At 43.4% G+C, this 15,773-nt stretch overlaps 1 protein-coding gene across 1 annotated transcript in view; it reads left to right on the top strand.

The window, feature by feature from the left end:
- Positions 1–15,773, top strand: part of LRRK1 (leucine rich repeat kinase 1) — a 121,139-nt gene that overhangs the window by 45,607 nt on the left and 59,759 nt on the right. Inside the window, exons 5-6 of the mRNA XM_044279409.1 lie at positions 3,250–3,429; positions 8,131–8,276. Coding sequence (XP_044135344.1) covers positions 3,250–3,429; positions 8,131–8,276 — 326 coding nt within the window. The remainder of the gene's footprint in view (positions 1–3,249; positions 3,430–8,130; positions 8,277–15,773) is intronic.

Genomic DNA, 15,773 nt, shown 5'->3' with positions numbered 1-15,773 from the left:
TCTAGGGTTGCATCAGGGGGGCTTCAAATGGGACATGGTGTCAAAAAACCAGTCCAGCAAAATCTGGCTTCCAAAAACCATACGGCGCACCTTTCACTCTACGCCCCGCTGTGTGGCCGTACAGTAGTTTACGGCCACATATGGGGTGTTTCTGTAAATGGCAGAGTCAGGGCAATAAAGATACAGTCTTGTTTGGCTGTTAACCCTTGCTTTGTTAGTGGAAAAAATGGGTTAAAATGGAAAATTAGGCAAAAAAAATTAAATCTCAAATTTCATCCCCATTTGCCAATAACTCTTGTGCAACACCTAAAGGGTTAACAAAGTTTGTAAAATCAGTTTTGAATACCTTGAGGGGTGTAGTTTATAGAATGGGGTCATTTTTGGGCGGTTTCTATCATGTTAGCCTCACAAAGTGACTTCAGACCTGTAGTGGTCCCTAAAAATTGTGTTTTTGTAAATTTCTGAAAAATTTCAAGATTTGCTTCTAAACTTCTAAGCCTTGTAACATCCCCAAAAAATAAAATATCATTCCCAAAATAATTCAAACATGAAGTAGACATATGGGGAGTCATCGCAATTTTTGGGGGTAGTACTATGTATTACAGAAGTAGAGAAACTGAAACTTTGAAATTTGCACATTTTTCAAAATTTTGGGTAAATTAGGTTTTTTTTTTTATGCAAAAAAAAAAATATTTTTTTACTTCATTTTACCAGTGTCATGAAGTACAATATGTGACGAAAAAACAATCTCAGAATGACCTGTGTTAAAGGGGATATTAATTATTGGTATTTATGCCAATCTCAATAATTAATATTCATAGATAGGCGTAATCGTCTTGTGATGACTCCGCCTATTTATGCCTTGATGAACAACAAATCGCTACTGATTGCCCTACACTAATCACCAAACTAGCTGCACGCGCCTTACTGACTACCACTAGTAATCACACAATACACAATAGGGATAAATGACACGGTATTTATTAATAATACATTAGTAATACAATGTCAACAATATACTAACTCTATTGTGGCGATACTTTACAACCAAAAAAGGTATTAGGTTTATAACTATATATCTATAACAAGGGGATAGATATATATTGTTATAACCGCACACTACTAATATAAATACACACACTAATACAATATACTAACACGGTTCTGACTACACTACACAGTACATTCCCAAATTCCACCCACAATCTATCTACACAATACACACATACAGTTATAACAGCCCTCCCGCCTGGATCTATACTATCCCTATGGGGTAATAGGGGTGAGGTACCTGGGGGATGTCACGACAGGGCTGCCACACACTAAGGGTTGAACACAGCAAGGGTAACAGGGGTAGCACTATAGCGGGGAATAGGAGGGATCCTGGGGGAGACACAGGGGGTGGGGGCTCAGGACCGGGGAAGGTAAGGGTAGGCCAAGGTTATGGGGGGGGGGGAAACAGGGGCTATAGGGGAACACAGAGGGTTAGGGGTTAACCAGGGGAATGCAGGGGATCGTTTAGTGGTATCAGGGGGGTATATCCGGGGGGTAATAGATATATAGCAGCAGGGGGGTATATAGATCAGGGGGGTATATAGGTAGCAGCTGGGGGGTATATAGATATAGATATCAGCAGGGGGGGTATATAGGTAGCAGCAGGGGGGTATATTTCAGGGGGGTTAATGATACTTAATGCTCGTTGTCCAGGGGGGGCTCGTCCGTCCAGGGGGGCTCGTCAGTCCAGGGGATGATCGCTTGGTGGTGTACTTACCTGACTGCTGAGCGGGGCGCCGCCGGTCTATTTAAACTTGGCGGCTCCCGCTCGCAGTCTTCCTATTCGCGCCGTGCGCATGCGCACCGCCGGCCTCAATACGTGGGCCGGCGCGGTGATATGACGTCACCGCGCCGGCCCGAGGATCTCGGAGCGTGCTTCCAGGGGGGGGATCCTTTGATCCTCCCGCCTGTGAAGCGGACGCTTACCTCCGGCGCTGTAATTACAGCGCCGGAGGTCAGCCACTCGCAGGGGCATGGGAACTCTTTGTTCCCATGTCTCTGTTAGGAGCATCATCTCCGGCGCGGCCGGAGATGGTGACAAAGGGCAGAGGATCTTATTGATCCTCTGTCCTTTGTAGAGGCCGACGCTGGACATGATTGTCCAACTGTCGGTCTCCTCCCCCCTCCAGCAAGCGGCATGATTCCGGCCATATATGCCTATGGATGCTTGGGGCACATCCATAGGCATATAGGAACGGACATTACATATGGGGGCATATTATATATTAAAGGGGCACATATCAAGGGGGCAATAAGGGGGCACACATATATATATATATATAATTATATATTAAAGGGGCATAAAGGGGGCACATATATAACTTCATCAATACGTATAGACAGAGATGCATGTCGCCAAGGGGGCGTACATACATCTCTGTGCATATCCACAGATCCCACCTGGAGGAGCCCATATACAAGGGCTAATATATATGTATATATGACACGGCATATATACATATATTTTCAAATATGACACTTCCCTCAACAGCCTGGATAAGTCAAAGTGTTTTAAAGTTCTCAGCACTTAAAGGGACACTGGTCAGATTTGCAAAAAATGGCCAAGTCCTTAAGGTGAAATAGGGCTGAGTCCATAAGGGGTTAAAGGGAATGTGTCATCGATCATTTTTTTTCAGCCATTTAAATCCAGATGGCGACAGATATCCTTTTCTAATATTTTTTTTCCTGATTGCAGATTTCTTTAATTTCATTTCCTGAGCTGTTTAGAAATATACTTTACAGCAGCCACCATGTGCCATAGATACAAGGGACAGGAGGAGGGGACCTCATTGACTTCTATATGAGAGTTTATTAAGCATGCTCTGTGACCTGTGCAAAGGTCAGGAGGGAGTTGATAACCTATGATATCACCTGTGTTATCTATATATGGGATAACCTGTCATTTTAATCCTGCCTGTGATGATAAGCAGATAACTGCAGTGAAGTGATCTGTACAGACCTAGAAATGGCACCTATAATTAGACTTAGTGGCCAGCGCAAAGACTGCTGGATTTTTTTTTTTTTTTTTAATATAGATATTGACATGGAAAAATTTAAATAATATAACATCTTTTTTTTTTTTATATATGTTTAACTCAAAAACATGATTTAAGCAATAGGTAATTATTATTATTTTTTTGCATTCTTTAAATCATGAACGTGCTGTATTTTAAATATTTCCTTTCTTATTTTCAGATGCGGCCAGTAATAAGCCTCTCTTGAACTGGCTTCTGGTCACCTGCTGTGAGCAGGGTCATCTTAGCCTAGTGAAACTCCTGATCCTCACTTATCATGCTGATCCGGACTGTTATGCAACAAGAAATAACGAGTTCCCGGTTCTCCGCAAGTTGCCTCTTTATGCCACCTGTATGGCAGGTAATGGATAGATTTTGAGTTCTCTTTGTGCTATAACATATAATGATATTATGATGTGATATATCTCAACTGTAGCCCCAAGAACTGCAAATCATTGATCAAATTATAGAAACACTGGTTACTAGAAGCCACATTTTTCCTGACGTCGGGAAGCAATAAAAATAAATAAAAACTAACTGCTGGAAGTATAAAATATACAGCGTCTTGGGTATACAGTTCATTTACAAGGTCCTATCTTGCATGTGTGCTTATGGAGGGAATTTAACAAGATTCAATGGACTAGCCATCCAGTGTATTGTAAGACAAGGCGGAAGACCGCTATAACACAGAAACGGTGGCTACTAGTGGTGTAGTTTATTAGCTGGGTTTTGTGGTAGGCATCCCTAAAGTGTATCTCTCATATCCTTAAAAAAAATGCTGCAATAACTCCTGACAGTGCTTAATTTCAAACCCGATTGTCAGACACTTTCTGACCGTCTGTGTGCTGCCTGAAAAATTATAAATCTGTACTCCTGAGGGGGTTGGATCACATGACGTGTACTGGCGCTGGTACCCTCAATCCCCACAGTACATTGTGGCATACCTTGGGAGCTCCCACCTCACTGTTGACAATGCATTTACCATGGAAAAGTACTGCCTGTACACGCAGAGAGCACTTTCTCTGAACCAGGGGAGTGCACTTCCTGAAGAGAACTGGCTAATATATTATATACTGATAGATCTGGCAATGCTGAGCTAAAATACTGAAAAAAATTAAATGATATTGACCCTTTAAACAGGACCTGTCATCATGATCTAGCTGTTTATGGCAACTTGCTAGGACCACCTTCGCTCTCCTGTACCCAAACTTCTCCTGTGCTGCTCCTCTTCTTTGGAATCTACGTATACATACACAGAATTCTCACGGATAACACCTCCTCCATGTACTGCTATCGGTGACTGACAGCTATCTATGTATACACACTTACACAGAGAATGTTATCAATCACTGATAATAACTTCCCCGTGTACAGCTATCAGTGACCCCAGTGACTGATGGCTATCTCTGTATACACACTTACAAACAGTAGAACCAGGTATTAGGGATTATTCTGGATTAAAGTGGTACTATACCTACTATACATGAAAAATGGAAGCTCTTTGCACACATTTTTGATCAAACGTGTGTTGCGCCCATCTACCAGGTGTCAAGGTGGCTTCTGCAGGTGGGTACCTAACAGAACTGCCTCTCCTGGGCCTAACCTAGCCTACAATGTTCAGGGAGGTGTAGGAACCAGCTACATTTATACTCTGCTCAGAAGCCCTGAGCAGATGGGCGGGGAGTGCTCAATCTAAAAGAGCAGGCTAACCTCAACATACTACAAGAAACATACTACACCACCCTGAACATTGTAGGCTTAGGTTAGACCCAGGAGAGGCGGTTCTGTTAGTGTTAGGTACCCATCCGCAGAAGCCTCTTTGATGCCGGTGGATGTGCACCTGTGACTATGGATGTGCTAGTCTAAATTTTATTGTAGCATGTTTGGAGGTTAGCCACCTCTTTTAGATTGAGCATTCCCCACCCCTCTGCCCAGAGCTTCTAAGCAGAGTATAAATATACGGTAGCGGGTTCCTACACCGCCCTGAACATTTAAATTTTCTTGTTGTATACACACTTACACAGAGAATACTATCAATCACTGATAACACCTCCCATGTAAATAATAAAGTCAGCAACTGAAAAGATGTAAATGTATAAAATTACAAGTTTTACTGAATCTATTCCTACAAAACTATACACAATCTGCTCAGCTCCTCCTGTCTAGAACATGCTGCCTGCAGATTCCACTGCATTTTGTAGTGACAGGTCCTCTTTATCCCTTTCCTGATGCAGCGCTGTTCTGTTTTTGTTTTTCGATCCCTGCTTTCCTGGAGCCATAATGTTTTTATTTTTTTATTCACATAGCTGTGTTTGGGGGCTTGTTTTTTTTGCAGGACAAGTTGTACATTCTAATACCACTATTTAATATTGCATACAATGCAGTGGGAATTAGGACAAAAATTCCAAATATGGTAGAATTTGAAAAGAAAACGTAATTTTGCCACACTTTTGCTTGTTTTATTTGTACAACGTTCACTATGTGGTAAAACTGACTTGTGCTCTTTATTCTCCAGGTCAGTACGGTTACGGCAATACCACATATGTATAGTTTTTCTTGCATTTTAATACAAAAAATAAATAACTTTTGCAAAAAAATTATTTTCTGGTCATCGCTGTATTCAGACCCCCATAACTTGTTTATAGTTATGCTTACTGAGATGTGTGAGGGCTCATTTTTTGCGGGACTGTAGCTGTAGTTTTTGGTAATACCATTTTGGGGTGTGAATGACTTTGATCACTTTATATAAAAAATTTTGGCAAGTAAAGCAATGAAAAAATGGCAAATCGACCATTTTTTCTTTTTTTTTTTTTTTTTGGTACACCATTCACAGTATGGGATAAATGTTTAAAGGGGTTATCCAATTTCTGAAGAACCCTCCACAGGTGCCCCTCACAGTTAATATGCTTACCCCGCTCCAGGCCTCGCTCCTGGTCCCTGCACCGCTGCTGCTTCTCCCTGTACACGGATGAGCGAAACGACTTCGGATGAAACATCCAAAGTCAATTCGCAATTTGTTCTAATACTGTACGGAGCAGGAGCTTCGTACAGTATTGGAATGTATTGGCTCCGATGAGCTGAAGTTATTGCTTCAATAACTTCATAAATTCATTTTGTACTGTAAAAAAAACATTTCCTGAACTCTGGTTCGGTTCCAAGGTACCACTTGGAACCGAACCCGGGTTTGGGAAATGTTTTTTTTACAGTGTAAAATAATTTATGAAGCTATTGCGCGAAGTCTCGCGAGACTTCACAAAGCAATAGGTTCGGCTCATCGGAACCAATACATTCTAATACTGTATAGAGCTCCTTCTCTGTACAGTATTAGAACAAAGTTTTGTGCGAATCGACTTTGGATGTTTCATCCAAAGTCGATTCGCTCATCCCTAGTGATTGCGGACATTAGCTGCGGGTGTTTGCTGTATGAAACAGCTGGCACACGGCGTCTATGGCGCTTTCTCCTCTTCAGAGCGGGCGCCATCTTTTTAAAGACCCGATATTCGCCATACATGTATGGCGGGTGTTGGGAAGAGGTAAAAGGGTTTGTCTGAGTTGTGTAACAAAAAAAAAAATGGAGCATCTGATGGTCAGCAATATATACATAAGCTAAGCAAGTTTTAGGCAAACAAAAATTGTATTTACCCATTACCCTAGTTCTGTTCTGGCCCTTTGTTGACATGCACTTGCAGAGCTGTAGGGGTGTGTAACAGTCTCAGAGATTTTCCTCATGGATATTTATGGGTGTCAACAAAGACTGCCTTTTCCCTCCACCTGCTCTGCAAAGGGAGTGAATAAAATTGCTACCCTGCCTGCAGTCTGACTGCTGGGATACTCATGTTGTAAGTGTGAGACTACAAGTCCCAGCTGTACAGTAAAATGCTCTGCAGACACTTCCTCACAGCCATCAGAAGAGTACACAGGAGAGAACTCCTCAGCTCTGTGTTTGCAGGGTGAGGAGGGAGTATCCTGTGCACAGCATTTGTCTCTTCAGTGCCTGGAGAAGAGCCCTACAGCTGCTCATTATCTGAGGCAGAGCCTCCAGCCCTGAGTCTGTGCTGCTGATGGTAGACTGGGTTAGACTTTGCTGAAAAATTAAGTGGGAGGGGAGACACAAGGCGGACAGCTCAGCCAGCAGATCAGGCGGTGCAGGGAGCATGGACAGCAGATCGGGTAGTGCATGGGTTGTGGCTTGCTGCTCTAACCAGCATAGCCTTCACAGTGATGCTTCCTGTACAGAGGGAGGCCTGTGCATGGAATGTCATCAGAGCAGGGAAAGAAGCGGATGTCACATATAAATGGAGTGGAAGTCAAGCATGCGTGCTGCCACTCCATTCATTTCTGTGGGACTGGCGGAGTGGATAGGGGATAAATTGTTGTCACCGCTTTAAGGGCTCATTCAGACGTCCGTATGCTGTCCATAAAAATGCGGATCAGTTTTTTTGCGGACAGTTCAGCATGTACGCAAGAAAACGGATTGCATTCAGTTTTTTTTTTTGCTGATCCATTGCTGATCCATAGACTTCAATAGGGCTGATTTTCACTGACAAGTATAGGACATGTTTAATATTTTTGCTGAGCCGTGCAATGGGAGAAAAGAGCCCCATAAAAGTGAATGGGACAGCATCTATCCACAAAAAAACAGATCCGCATTTTTGCGGACCGCATACGGCCGTCTGAATGAGCCCTAAGAATGAATTAACCAAGTTTTTTTTTTTTTTTTTTTTGTGTTTCTCCTAACATGATTAAAGTTGGTGTTCTCTTCATATTATAAAGGTGCTTGTATTCATGAGAAGCTGGGATGACATTATAGAGATCTCTTGGCTATGTGTTTGCTCAGTTATAAGAGACGTTTTACACTGCACTTTGCACCGTATTAACCATAGAGCCAATGATATGAAGAAGAGAAGCAGAACACTGCCAGCTTCCTACAGGTTTATTGTGGCTGTTCTTCTGTGGGAAGAAATGAGGCTTCCTTTGTTCCCTTTTTATTCGGTCCCGCCTGTGTAAACTGAGACCGCCGCCGCCAGTAGTAATAGCCTTCTTATTGTGCTGATTGTTCCAGGACATGAAGACATTGCAGAGTTCTTACTTCAGAACGGAGCTGGCTTCTGTTCCTACATAGTGATGGACAACCCAGAGGTGACCAAAAAACTTCTGAGGAAGAGAAGCCTTGGTGAACCCTCTTTGACCAAGGAACAGGGAACGTCAGTAAGTATTTTGGTTGTGAGAGCTGTAATATAATATTAAACTTTTAATGTGGGTGCAGTGAGAAAACATTGTTCTTCTAATCCACCTATTCAATAATGGCTTATGCCACTAACATGACGTGAAGAGGTGGCTAGACTTTTCACCATCAGGTAAATCCTGTATTCTTTCAATAATGAAGTGTCGGTAAGTGAAAAATACCTTAAATGTTTTTCGGACTATAAGACTCACCCCTGGTATAGACAACCTTCCCTGGTGGCTTACAGAAATGGAGGGGTCGAGGTTTATACCTCTGGGGTCTAGTTTAGTGGGGTTAATACTTTTGGTCAGCTCCTGTCATCTGCTCACCATAGAAACAGCCAGCAATGGTGCATGTGGTCACCTAATTACCTTTAAGTAAATGTATCTCCTGTGATTGCTCTGCAGTGTCCTGCCATGCTGCTTCTGCTAGGTTATTTCTTATTTTTTAATTTTTTTTTTGGTTAGTCTCCATAATCTTGACATTATAGAAATACACATAAAGCTCTATAGCATTCATATTATACACATGCACACATACAGCAGTGCCGTACACATATTATACACACACCAAGCAGTGCAGTACTTGCATTACACACACTTCTATAGTATGCACATTATATACACACACGGCTCTATAGTATGCACATTATATATACACATGGCTCTATAGTATGCACATTATATATACACACAGCTCTATAGTATAAACATTATATACACACAGCACTATAGTATGCACATTATATATACACATGGCTCTATAGTATGCACATTATATATACACATGGCTCTATAGTATGCACATTATATATACACACAGCTCCAGGGCTTTTTTTCTCAGAGAAAAGGTGGTGGAACTCACCCCCCCTCCCCTGGCCACGCCCCTACCCACCCCTAGGACCGCCCCCTAAAACCGCTCCTTTAGAGAACAGGGATGCAAGTAAAATTTGGGGGGGCTATAAAAGTCCAGCCCAGCAAAGAAACCCCCCAGATGGGGATGGCACTGTTAATGGGGGATCTGGGGATGACACTGTTAATGGGGGATCTGGGGATGGCACTGTTAATGGGGGATCTGGGGATGGCACTGTTAATGGGGGATCTGGGGATGGCACTGTTAATGGGGGATCTGGGGATGGCACTGTTAATGGGGGATCTGGGGATGGCACTGTTTGGGGGATCTGGGGATGGCACTGGTTTGGGGGATCTGGGGATGGCACTGGTTTGGGGGATCTGGGGATGGCACTGGTTTGGGGGATCTGGGGATGGCACTGGTTTGGGGGATCTGGGGATGGCACTGGTTTGGGGGATCTGGGGATGGCACTGGTTTGGGGGATCTGGGGATGGCACTGGTTTGGGGGATCTGGGGATGGCACTGGTTTGGGGGATCTGGGGATGGCACTGTTTATGGGGTGGAGGATCTGGGGATGGCACTGTTATGGGGTGGAGGATCTGGGGATGGCACTGTTATGGGGTGGAGGATCTGGGGATGGCACTGTTATGGGGGATCTGTAGATGGCATCCACAGATCCCCCATCCTATAATAGTGCCATCCACAGACCCCCCCCACCCCATAACAGTGCTATCTACAGACCCCCCCACCCCATAACAGTGCCATCCACAGACCCCCCCCCCCCTTAACAGTGCCATCCACAGACCCCCCCCCCCTTAACAGTGTCATCCACAGACCCCCCCCCTTAACAGTGCCATCCACAGACCCCCCCCCCCTTAACAGTGTCATCCACAGACCCCCCCCCCCACCTTAACAGTGTCATCCACAGACCCCCCCCCCCCCACCTTAACAGTGCCATCCACAGACCCCCCCCCCCCCCCTTAACAGTGTCATCCACAGACCCCCCATTGCCGCTCCAGTACAGTTATAAAATGTGTAATTCAATTAATAATGATTCATGCTGCCCCCTCTGTAGTGTGACATTCAATATATCCTACTCACAGGGCTACTGTTATATCATAATGCAGGCCGGCCGGGCAGACGAGCGGCAGCGTGACTGACTGACGTCACGTGCCTGCGCCGCCTGCTTCATTCATAAAGTAGGCCAGGCAGGCACGTGACATCAGTCAGTCACGCTGCCGGTCGTCTGCCCGGCCGGCCTGCATTACGATATAACCGTAGCCCTGTGAGTAGGATATATTGAATGTTATACTACAGAGGGGGCAGCATGAATCATTAATTGAATTGCACATTTTATAACTGTCCTGGAGCGGCGGGCCGGAGCACAGTGAACGCACCGGCTCCCAGCTCCCCCTCCCAGTCCCTCCCCGCTGATGCATTGCAGCCTGCGATGTCAAAAGGTGTCGAAACGCCATTCCGGTGCGTTCCGCCAGAAAAAAAGCCCTGCACAGCTCTATAGTATGCACATTATATACACACAGCTCTATAGTATGCACATTATATATACACAGCTCTATAGTATGCACATTATATACACACATGGCTCTATAGTATGCACATTATATACACACACGGCTCTATAGTATGCACATTATATATACACACACGGCTCTATAGTATGCACATTATATATTCACACACGGCTCTATAGTATGCACATTATATATACACACACGGCTCGATAGTATGCACATTATATATACACAGCTCTATAGTATGCACATTATATACACACAGCTCTATAGTATGCACATTATATACACACATGGCTCTATAGTATGCACATTATATACACACACTGCTCTATAGTATGCACATTATATATACACACACGGCTCTATAGTATGCACATTATATATTCACACACGGCTCTATAGTATGCACATTATATATACACACACGGCTCTATAGTATGCACATTATATACACACAGCTCTATAGTATGCACATTATATATACACAGCTCTATAGTATGCACATTATATATACACAGCTCTATAGTATGCACATTATATACACACACGGCTCTATAGTATGCACATTATATACACACAGCTCTATAGTATGCACATTATATATACACAGCTCTATAGTATGCACATTATATACACACACGGCTCTATAGTATGCACATTATATATACACACACGGCTCTATAGTATGCACATTATACACACACACACGGCTCTATAGTATGCACATTATACACACACACACGGCTCTATAGTATGCACATTATACACACACACGGCTCTATAGTATGCACATTATACACACACACGGCTCTATAGTATGCACATTATACACACACACACGGCTCTATAGTATGCACATTATACACACACAGCTCTATAGTATGCACATTATATACACACACGGCTCTATAGTATGCACATTATATACACACACGGCTCTATAGTTTGCACATTATATACACACACGGCTCTATAGTATGCACATTATATACACACACACGGCTCTATAGTATGCACATTATATACACACACACGGCTCTATAGTATGCACATTATATATACACACACGGCTCTATAGTATGCACATTATATATACACACACGGCTCTATAGTATGCACATTATACACACACACGGCTCTATAGTATGCACATTATATACACACACACGGCTCTATAGTATGCACATTATATATACACACACGGCTCTATAGTATGCACATTATATATACACACACGGCTCTATAGTATGCACATTATATATACACACACGGCTCTATAGTATGCACATTATATATACACACACGGCTCTATAGTATGCACATTATATACACACACGGCTCTATAGTATGCACATTATATATACACACACGGCTCTATAGTATGCACATTATACGCACACACGGCTCTATAGTATGCACATTATACGCACACGGCTCTGCAGCACACATACATACAGAGAAACACATTATACACACACATCCTGCTGCGTATACGAGGACACACATCTTTAATAAAAACTCACACTTCCTGGTCTGGCCCCTCCTAATTGTTACATCATCAAAAGTCATCAAGCTGCAGGTAGTTCTTTCTTTAACTTCACTGCAGTTTGGGGACTTTCAGGATGCAGAGGGAGGTGTTTCTCACAGTCCTCTCCTGCCTGCACTGATCACACAGTTTGGTGTCTGGCAGGAGGAGAGAAGTGTGCAGATTCACAGCTTGCTCATTGATCCAGCAAAGTGCTGTATGAGCACCCTGCCAGATCATTAAGAAAGCAGTCAAGGGGGTCTGGCACCCCTGGACCACCCTGACTGTGGGTTATAAGATGCAGGCACTTTTTAGCAAGAATTTGTCTTGCTAAAAAAGTGTGTCTTATAGTCCAAAAATACAGTACTTCTGCTAATCAGTTGACTTTAACAAATTATATTTGTGTCTATGCCAAACTTCTTGTGATGTTTAACCCTTTTGTTTTGTCCTGTGCCCATATGTATCAGATGATCACTTATTTAGTGCTGATATATTCTGTGGAGCTGCACTTAGGTTATGATCACTGATAATTTTACTACCCTTTCACAATAAAATACTAGGGCCAATAAAAAATAAAAAATGCAAAATAAGCTATCATTGTGGGCAGAAACTAGAGTACCTGAAGGAAACTATACCTTTGGTTGCCTTTGTTCAGATTTGAACTCGGGACCCCAGCGCTAACTGGTTGAGTGCACCACTATGCTGCCCAGAGAACTAAACTTTTACTGAGCAGCCTGCAATATTATTATTCTTTTTTCTCCTCAATTTTCTTTCTTACAATTTTTGGATGTAGTTTACATTTGCATCTTCCTGCTTATGGGTTCTTGGCCCACATATATAAATGAAAAAAACACAGAGCCCACGACAAAGTTCTAACTAGGGATCGACCGATATTGTTTTTTTTTTTTTTTAGGGCCGATAACGATAATTTGTGAACCTTTAGGCCGATAGCTGATAATTTATACCGATATTATGTGAATTTTCATTTTTTTTTTTAAATTCCTGCTGAAAATGAATGTTTATTGTTAACGTGTATTTTTTTTTGTAAATCTTTCTTTTTCATTTATACTTAATAAATTGGTGTGTGTTTTTTTTTTTTTTACTAACTTTTAGCCCCCTTAGGGACTAGAACCCTTGTCCTATTCACCCTGATAGATCTCTATCAGGGTGAATAGGAGCTCACACTGTCCCTGCTGCCGTGTGCTTTGTGCACACAGCAGCATGGAGCTTACCATGGCAGCCAGGGCTTCAGTAGCGTCCTGGCTGCCATGGTAACCGATCGGAGCCACAGGCTTACACTGCTGGGGCTCTGATCGGAGCAGGAGGTGACCACTGCCACCAATGATTAATACTGGGGGGCTTCCACCAATGTTGTTAATACAGGGGTGGGGTTGGGGGGCGCACTGCGCAATCAATGATTAATACTGGGGGGGCTTGGGGGGGGGGGGCGCACTGCACCACCAATGAAGATAAATCTCTCATTTATTTATATACAGTAGGCGGGAGCTGGCTGCAGAATCACATAGCCGGCTCCCAACCTCCATGATCGTTAGCTGCGATCCGCGGCACCTGAGGAGTTAACTACTGCAGATCGCAGCTACAGCTCATAGAGGTCGGGAGCCGGCTATGTGATTCTGCAGCTCCCGCCTCCTGTATATGAATTAATGAAAGGGTTATCTTCATTGGTGGCGCAGTGACCACAGCCCCTCCCCTCCTCTTCTCCTTCTTCCTCTCATTTGTATCAGTGGCAGCAGCAGCACGGGGAGGGAGAACTGCTTCCTTCTCCCCTGTGCTGCTGAGGGAACACGGAGAGCGCTGACAGCAGTGCGATCTGTGTTCCCAATACGTTATCGGAATATCGGCAAAATAAATGCCGATACGATAACGGTCAAAATCCTCAATATCAGCCGATAATATCGGTAAAACCGATAATCGGTCGATGCCTAGTTCTAACAACTGTGTTTTTATGTTTTTGGGTGGGCTGCACTCACACATATTTTTAGGCTGGAATTACACAAGTATTTTTTATGACAATTTTTTGAGTCAAAGACAGACGTGGCTTAAAGAGGAGTCGAAAGAGGGAAAACCCACGGCCAGGCACCTCTGTTAAAGACTTATCTCCCATGTGGTGAATTTTGAAATTCAGCATTTCCGACCCTTCCATCCCTCTGGGGTTTAGTTGACACCCCCCCATTCACATGATAGTCGACAGTCCTGCTGGAATTGGCATGTTCACCCGACTGCTCTAACGTGTATGGGCGCTTTCATATTTCTTCCTTCTGGCATTGGCTAAAAAAACTGCATCAAAATACTTGTGTAATTGGAAAGTGTGGGCAGTTCCTGGATTTTGGTGAAATAAACATAATTTACATAGTTCTGGAGAATTCCTTTAAGTCCTCTCATCAAGACTCTAATACCAAAGACACAAGTGAAGTTGTTAAAAATAGACTTGTACATTGAAAGTAAGGAAAGTCCCAGACAGTGCGGTAAGTTCACTTCCCCTAATGTCCGCCGTTAGTTTATATTCACTGTAGCGTCTGTTTGCCTTTTCACAGCAGGGTGTAAAGGGTCGTGGCAAAGTGTGTCTGTCACGGCGAGCTAAAAAAGACAAGACAAGGCAGTAATAATGGACATCATTAATACACAAAAATACAGACACTGGCGTCCATTCTGGGCTGCATCAATATCCCGATTGTGAACAGAACCTTTAAATGGAGAAAAGAAGCTGTTCTCATGAGAGACTAGAATGCCTAAAACTAGTGCTCTGTATGTTGTAAGTCTTCTTAAAGACCATGTGTCACTATAATCAACCCTATTAAACGAAGCATACTGCCTGATCGGGTTGATCATTGTGACTAATATGAGCAATCCGTATTACCAATGCAGAGAAATTCTTATTTTTACTTATATGCAGATGAGGTTCTCGGAGCACAGAGAGGCTGGCCTAGCCCCTCGGAGCACGCTTCACCTCTGCTTCTCCCTGTCATCACTGTTGCCACTCGGTGACATGGACAGGGCCAGGCATCCTCACTGCTCTGATCCCCGACCCTGAAATCCTGCACAAGTGCCAACGAAGATCTCTTGTGGTTGCCCCTGCTCTGAGATCTTCACTGCACATGAGCCGTACTGCCAGTGGTGCATTCACAAGATTTTAAGGCCAGGCATGTGTGAAGTGAGGATGCTAAACAATGTGCCAACAGGGAGAGGTGCTCCAAGGGGCTGGGCCAGACCCTCGCTGCTCGGGGAACCTCATTTACATATGACATAAAATAAGAATTTTGCATCAGTAATACTGATAGCAGAAAGGGCTTTTTTTTATCACCGTGATCCACCCTACCAGGCGGTATGCTTGGTTTAATAGGGTTGATCAAGGTGACAGCTGTTCTTTAATGGTACGTTATATGAAATACACCTCACGCCTGCACCGTGCCCTGAAATCTGAATTTTTACTGCACTGTACTCTAATCTGTGATGGATCTTTGGTGCAGAGTCAACTTTCAAAATTGCAGTATATTCACCACTTGTTGACATGGCTTTAGGCGCCCATATTCTATACAGATGCCTTGCTC

The sequence above is a fragment of the Bufo gargarizans genome, chromosome 2, assembly GCF_014858855.1.
Source record: "Bufo gargarizans isolate SCDJY-AF-19 chromosome 2, ASM1485885v1, whole genome shotgun sequence".
Taxonomy (NCBI): Eukaryota; Metazoa; Chordata; class Amphibia; order Anura; family Bufonidae; genus Bufo; species Bufo gargarizans.
Note: the sequence above shows the minus strand (reverse complement) of the source record. Positions and strands in the feature narration are given on the sequence as shown.